At 50.3% G+C, this 7838-nt stretch overlaps 1 protein-coding gene across 1 annotated transcript; it reads left to right on the top strand.

The window, feature by feature from the left end:
• The first annotated feature begins 1092 nt into the window (after positions 1–1092).
• On the top strand, positions 1093–1914 carry LOC144259335 (olfactory receptor 52M1-like). The gene has a single exon (XM_077807543.1). The coding sequence runs from the start codon at positions 1093–1095 to the stop codon at positions 1912–1914; it is 822 nt and encodes a 273-aa protein (XP_077663669.1).
• Positions 1915–7838: the final 5924 nt, after the last annotated feature.

The raw sequence follows: 7838 nt of genomic DNA on the forward strand, positions 1-7838 counted from the left end.
GAGCTCTTGATCGAGGAAATGTCATCAAAAGGGCAGGTGAGCAGATTCATTCGGTGCCTTGCCAACAACATCCATAAAGGACAGATTGGGTCCTGCAGGTATGGCTGATCACTAATCTAGGAGTGGAGCCCTGAAAGGCAGACAAATGGAAGACTCCTCTGCACTGGCAACTCCTGCAGCACAGCTGGTTCAAAATGTATCAACTCCGTCCTTCCTTCGATCCAAACCAGTGAAGTCAAGAGGGGCACGCTCACACATAGGTAAAATAGCACCCTCATATTAACTGCCCAGGCTATTGTGCCACATCACATGGAGAGGACACTCCATCCTTGCTGGCAGCATGGATACAACATGGAAGGTGGCAGTTACGGGTTATAAGCTCTCACCTGATTGGCATAGAGTAGGGCACCAAGGGTTACGTTCAATGGTGGGAGGAACGACTGCACTCCATTTGTCAGCCATCACCCACCACATACCCGAGCAGCCCCCGGACAGTTAGGTGCTGAACCACCATGCCTCATGGGGTGTGCGGGCTAAACCAAAAGTTCAATGACAGATGGAAACCTTGCACCTGGCAAAAATAAGAAACCATGAACTTTCCGGCTTGACAGCTGGAATGTCAGGACCATGTGTCCGGCACTGACAGAGAATGATGACATACAATACACAAGCAGCATACGGAAGTTAACTTCGATAGACCGTGAGCTGTACAAACTCAGTGTTGACATTGCAGCACTTCAGGAAATAAGACTTGAATACGCAGAAAAGAATTGAATCATTAGAACAACAGGGAGTGCTGGAAAAGGGGAATCCCACATACAGCAGCCTGATCTGGCCCATATTAAATGCTTCAGGAGATTGAGAGTGGATTTTAGAAAAAATAGTAAAGCTACACCCCCATAGCAACAATAGTGGCAGATCTAGCTCTAGTGATGGCAAGAACATAGGGCCCCCTAGATGGTTCTCTGTCATAGATTAGGCAAATTGTTTTTTCACCATCCCATTGCATCCCGATTCTTGGCCTGCTTTGCCTTACTTTTAAGGGACAACAGTACTTATTCAAAAGAGTCTTCCCCAGTAGACTTCTGCTCCATGTATGTGATAGCCATCTGGGGGAACTTCACCATCCTGTTCATTGTGAAGATGGAGCCAAGCCTTCATGGGCCCATGTACTATTTCCTCTGTGTGCTGGCCGTCACTGACCTGGTCCTGTGCACTTGCACCCTTTCCAAAACACTGAGCATCCTCTGGTTCAATTCCAGGGAGGTAGATTTCAATGCCTGCCTCACCCAGATGTTCTTCATTCACTGCTTTTTGGACATGGCTATGGCTTTTGACCTCTATGTGGCCATCTGTGATCCTCTGAGACATTCCATCATCCTGAGAAACCCCATCGTGGCCAAGATCAGCTTGGCTGTGGTGATGCGTGGCTGCATGCTTGTAATGCCCTGTCCCTTGCTGGCAAGGCAGTTGCCATATTGCAGAACCAACATCATCCCCCACTCCTACTGTGAGCACATAGCTAAGGTGAATCTGGCCTGTGCCGACATTCACATCAATAGTTATTACGGCCTCTTTAATGGCAATCTTGGTGATCGGTCTGGATGTGTTTTTTATCGCTGTGTCCTATATCCAGATCCTCAGACCATCTTCAGCCTCCCCACAAAGGATGCCCGGCTCAAGACTTTTCAGACCTGTGCCTCCCACCTCTGTGCCATTTTAGCCTTTTACATCTCAGGTCTGTTCTCCGTCCTCATGTACCAGATTGGCCACAATATGGACCTGCATTTAAATGTTCTCTTTACCAGTGTGTGCCTCCTGGTGCCCCCCATGCAAAACCCCGTCATTTTTTATGTGAGGACCAAACAGATCCGGGACAGGCTGCTCCGGCTCTTTACTCATAAAGGGACCTAAAGTTTTCTCCTGGAGCTCCATGGACAGCTGGCTTTTGACATGGTGCTGGGCCCTCCTCCTTGAATCCCTGACTTGACAGTCAGAAAGACATTAATCCCCTTCCTGACCTTACTGTGTACTGTCAGGGTGACAAACTGGGGAATCGGTCTATGTACAACTCATTGAGTTGACACCTTTTTAATTGCTTGTATTGGACCCCCAAATTTCCCCCCTTGCCCCACCTCTTCCAACAAGGCCCCGCCCTGCTCTGCCTCTTCCCCTCCAAGGCCCTGGCCTGGTTGCTTGCTCCTCTCCTCTCCTCCCCGTGTCATGTGCTGGATCATCTCCTTGTCCCTCCTCCTCCCAGCCCCCATTTAAGGTTTTGGTAGGGGTGACAACTTTAAACATGATTCAAGGGTCTACTTAGGCACTAAAACTATTTTTTCACAGATAACTTATCAATTATCTGACTGGAGAACTGTATCTAATTCCTATGTAAAAGAAAGAAAAATAAATAAATATTAGAACCCCTCAGCTCTGGTACAAAAATGTTCTGGCATCTTGGGGCAAGGAGGGGCAACCAGGGGCCTATGTAGATGTTTTTTTTTTTTCATGGAGGGCTCTTATTCCATCCCTGGCTGGACTCCAGCATCAGTGCCCCAGTGAAAGGGGACTTGTGAGCAGTGGGGAAGACTAGAGACCCCGCTACAGGTGACCCAGGAGAGTCAGGAGGGACAATGGGAGATGTATTGGGTCCTGCATGAACAAATGGGGCAGCTGCTCTATGAACAGCAGGCCCTTGTAAGACTCCTGAGGAAGGAATCCAAGAGAAAAGCCCCGCAGCAGGGCCAGGAGGCCAGTGGCGGAGTATAGGGCTTGTTACTCCTGCAGGAGGTGTGGATATTTAAGGAGGAATTGTCCCTACTGGGATGGGGGCAAGGAGCCTCACCCAGAGAAGGGGAAGGGACATGGCCCTGGGAATGCCCGCTGGGTGAGGAAACCCAAGGGACAACAGACATGTTGGGCCTGTGGGCAACACGGACACCTACAGTGGGAGTGCTCAGGCCCAAGGTGGAGGGTCCAGTTGAAGCCCAGTGAGAAGGGGCCCAAGGCATCAGAGAGGCAGGGAGTCTGCTTTGGCTGCCATGAGTGGGGCTATATTAAGGGGCACTGCCCCTTCTGGGGAGGGCAGCCGAAGAAGGAGGTGCCTGGAGACCCAGAAGTGGCAAAGATGAGCGAGGTCAACATGGCAGTGAAGGCGGTAGACCTGCCTGAGAGCCACCAGCATGAGGTGGCAGAAAAGGGGACTGAGACGGAGAGGGCCCAGTGAGAGGTTGGGGCCCAGGCTGTGAGGGAGCAGGCTACAATGGGAACCAAGACCCTGACATTACAGGGTCAGGAGGATGTTAGCCAATGGACGTGGCTGACAGCTGTGGAACAGGCCCACTAGACAGCAGAGGTGGAGCTGCAGAAATTCCACAAGGAGAAGGAAGACCTGACTGTGAAGTTGAAGGAAAATGAAGAGACGTAAGGGCGGCTGGTGGGACATCTCCGGATTGCACAGGGTAGAGGACTCCCCTACCCCAGAGCATGGAATTTTGAGTGGGGGGGTGTGGAGCAGGGTGGTCACCCTACTCCAGTTTGGATGGGGTTAAAAACAGCCCTGGGAAAGGGCTGCCCCGGGGAGTCAATCACGAGCGGGCTTGAGGCAGGCAATCAGGGCCCAGCAGGACAAGTATAAGAAGGGCTCCTGGGGAAAAGGAAGTGAGTCTTGCTGCAGCAGTGGAGCAAGAAGGACCTAGCTGCCTGGGAGAGACAGGGATACCTTGGACAGAGCAGTGCTGGGGAAGAGCAAACCAAGCTGGGGAGCTCTGGCCTGGCGACCTCCCAGGCTGAGGCCTTGCAGCAAAGGCCTGAGGACATACTAGGGAGGCAGCCAGGCCAAGAAAAGGCCTAAATGTGGCTTCCACAACCTCTCTCCTGTGCTTCCCTATGCCTCCTTTCCCTGGTGCCTACATATACCACGACTACCAGCTCCTTCCCAGAACTGCACATAAGTCAATGTCTGAAGAGGTCCACAAACTTTGGACCTGGTTGGTAAGTTACCATGCAGTTCTTCTGGTCATTGCAAACCCAGCTATCTATGTCTCTAATATCAGAGGAGTAGCCATGTTAGTCTGGATCTGTAAAAGCGGCAAAGACTCCTGTGGCACCTTATAGACTAACAGATGTATTGGAGCATAAGTTTTGGTGGGTGAATACCCACTTCGTCGGACGCATGTAGTGGAAATTTCCAGAAGCAGGTATAAATACGCAAGCTAATATTTATACCTGCCTCTGGAAATTTCCACTACATGCATCTGATGAAGTGGTTATTCACCCATGAAAGCTTGTGCTCCCATACGTCTGTTAGTCTATAAGGTGCCACAGGACTCTTTGCCGCTTTTATGTTTCTAATGATTGAATCCCCCATAACTATTAACCGTTTCTCCCTGATAATTGGAGTTGCCTCCTCCAGAGAGTTATCCTCAGTATGAGAGGGTCCCAAGACATCATCTAGAAGGAGGGTCCCAACTGCTCCAATTTGATGTTTTCCTTCTCTGAGACTTTCATCCTCCTCAGCATCACAGAGGCTGTCAGACCAGGGGTGGGACCATTCTGCTCTGTCCCGGGAAGTCTTATCTACGTAGCTCTCTTGTCTCCCTTAGCTCCTCCAATTCAGCCATTGTGGTCTCCAAAGTCCATACATGGTCCTTAAGCACCTAACTCCCTCTGATTTGGGCTTCTAGGGGCTTGGCTGATGGGATGGAGATGGGGGCAGTCAAGGCTGATTCCCCACTCAGGCACTTAGAGTGCAGAAGGTGGGGGCCCGCAAAAGACCTTAAAATACCTTGCCACTCCAGGCTTGTATTAAACTCCCAAGGTTACAGATTCTCCCTGGCCTTGGGTTGTATTTCTGCCACCACGCAAATCCAACACCTCCTTAGAACCCAGGAAGGCTCCCTTGGGAATTCCTTCCTGTGAGACATCCTCAGCTCCTTCACCCCTCCTCTAGGGAAGAGTCGAGAAAAGAAACGAGGAAAAGAACCAGCTCTTGCCACCCGCTGAATCTGAAACCCTTTGTTCCTGCTAGTAGATAACTGAATAATGCGCACAAACACCCTCTTCTTCTTAAGACACAGGAATCAAATCATGTTCTTAAAAAGATGATTTTTATTGAAAAAAAAGAAGAAAGAAAACACACCTGGAAAATCAAGGATGTTGCTAGATGTTAAAGAGCAACTGGAAAAGACTGAACTCCAGAAATTGCTTCTCTGGGGTTCAGCTTAAAGATTACAAAACGGAAAAAGCACCTTTGTTTAGCACAGAGGACTCAACAAGCCCAAAATAAAGAGAGAATCCTGATCACATCTAACAAAACATTTTGTCCTACTTACATATTTGTAGTTTCAAATGAATAATTCTAGGTAGGAATGCTGAGGAGTTTTCATGCCTGGCCCAAGCTTCTTACAGCATACCTCTGGCATGGTCTCTCCAGCCGAGAGAACAAACCAAAAAACAGATGACAGAGCAGAAGTTTTTTTTTTTTTTTTCCAATTTGAAAGTTTCTACCCTTCCCATTGACTCTTTTGGCCAGGTGCCCACTCACTTCCGCTTACCTAAGCATTTCAGTTAGACTTCTTAACCTTTACAGGTAGGGCAATAGTGTACAGCTACTAAGAAGGATTTTTATTGCTAACTGACTGGATGGGTGTCCATAAAAGGGTGCTACCCTCCCCCCACATTTACCACAGAGGCATATTTTCATGTGGGATTGTCATCTGTGAGCCCTCTCCTGGAGCGGGATGCCTAGGACAGATCACCATTTTCTCATGAGAGACCCGAGAGAGACATGGGACACCCAGATCCAAAATCTTTGATCTATCTGACTTCAAACAGGGACTTAAACACAGGTCTCCACATCCCCCAGGAGTGCCCTGAGCACCAGGCAAATGGCTGTTCGGTGTGGAGCTCTCAGTCTGTCCGTCTGGAGCTCTTCTACTTTATAGAAATAAACCTTAAGTGGCACAGGGCTTTGAATCTGGGTCTCTCACACTCCAGGTGAGGGTGCTAAACCGCCGGGCTATGGGACATTGTGGGTGTGCACATGCGGGGACACACATCCACACACATCATGGATGCATGTGAAAAACACACAGACACATGAACGCATGTGCACACACACATGGACGCACGTGCACGTAGACACACGCATTTCCAGCCTGCAAGGCTGCATCCAGAAGTCATAATGGATTTGGCCTCTGGTGGAACCTGAGGCTCCTGCAGGGTCAGGCAGCGGATGAGCCGGGGTTTGAGAAAGGCAGCGGCGCCTAAGTTCAGTATTTACCCAGGTGCCTTTGTGGATCTAGCCCCTGGAAGCATTTCTGGAAGATGCTTTAGTCAAACACAAGTTGAGGATGTTCAGTTCCAAGGATGCTGGCTGGCGACGCTTGGAGGAAACAGCTGCATTCCCGGACGTCCACCTCTCACTTTCAGAGAACTCTTTCCTCTTTTCTTTGCACAAGGAGAAGCTCCCTGCAGCAAAACACATTTGTATCGGCTCTTCCCTTCCTCCAGTGGCTCTCGTGTTCCAGCTGCTGCCCTGCTCGGACCCGGGCAACGCCCCTGTATCATCTTTGTGTCTGAAGATTATTGGTTATGTACTGGTATCAGTGGAGCAGTGCCCATGAGTGGCCAGAGCAGCGGTGCTCAGGGGTCAGGGCTCTTGGTTTCTATTCCCAGCTCTGCCACCGACCCATTGTGTGGCCTTGGGCAAATCACTTTACCTCTGCGTGGCTCAGTCCCTCCTTGACATGGGGATGACGCTGCCTAGCAGCCTAGCGAAAGAAATTCGAGATGTGGTGACCAAAAGCGTCATGCAGAGCGTATGTTAGACTCAGCTTCATTGTTCAGCTTCAGGCCCTAAGAAATGGGTGCCCTGTAGCTCCAGATGAGGGGCTGTGTACATGTGTAAATACCCAGCTAATGGCAGGTGTGCTGTTTATCTCACTCCCGGTGAGCTATCAAAGCCACCCGGCCTCTGCCCAGCATCCCAGCTTCAAAGCTAATGCAGGGACTTATCCTTCTGCCTCTCTCAGCTGTTGTTCACCTAGATACCAACCTGATCTCTTGCTATGCCCCCAAAGCCAAGCTCAGGGCAAAGGGCTCCCAGCCCATCCCCATTACCAGTACCCTGCCTGCTACAGGCTCCCAGCTGGGAGGAACAAAGGGGAACTGAAAGCTAAGGAAATAAGCCACCCAATTGTCTCTGGCCTTAGAACTTTGTAGCTGAGCTTTAGGGCCCACAAGCTGTATGATGCAGAACCTCACCCACCTATAACACAACCTTGCTCCCAACCCTCAGCTGCTTTTATACGGCTTCCTGGCTTCCCTCTCTGCTCCTTGTTGGTCCCAGTACTGCAACCCGGCTGCACTCACTGAAGACTCCTTCTCAGGCTGCAGCAGCTCCTGTCCCAGCCCCAGAGCAGAGGGAGCCCAGCTGTGGGGGAGGGTGAGAGAGAGGTGGAGATGATATAGAGAGTGACAGGGGAGGAGAGAGGGACAGGGGAAGAGCCTTAGGAGAAAAGGCGGAGAAGTGGGTGGGGCCTTGAAGGAAGATGGGGAGCAGAGGCGGTCTAGTTACCAGAAATAAGAAAGGTGGCAACCTTATGAGTTAAAGGGTTTGTCACAATGACACAGCACAGTATGGTCAGGAAAGGATTTAATGTCTCTTTGGCCAGCCAACGATTCAGGAAAGACGGCCCAGCACCCTGTCACCAGCCAGCTCCCCACAAAGCTCAGTCTGAGAACCAGAGGACCAGGAGAAAACTTTAGTGCCTTTCTGAGTAAAGAGTTGGAGGATCCTGCCCAGATCTCTTTGGTCTTTATCCCATAGATAATGGGGT

This window comes from Eretmochelys imbricata, chromosome 1, assembly GCF_965152235.1.
Source record: "Eretmochelys imbricata isolate rEreImb1 chromosome 1, rEreImb1.hap1, whole genome shotgun sequence".
Taxonomy (NCBI): domain Eukaryota; kingdom Metazoa; phylum Chordata; order Testudines; family Cheloniidae; genus Eretmochelys; species Eretmochelys imbricata.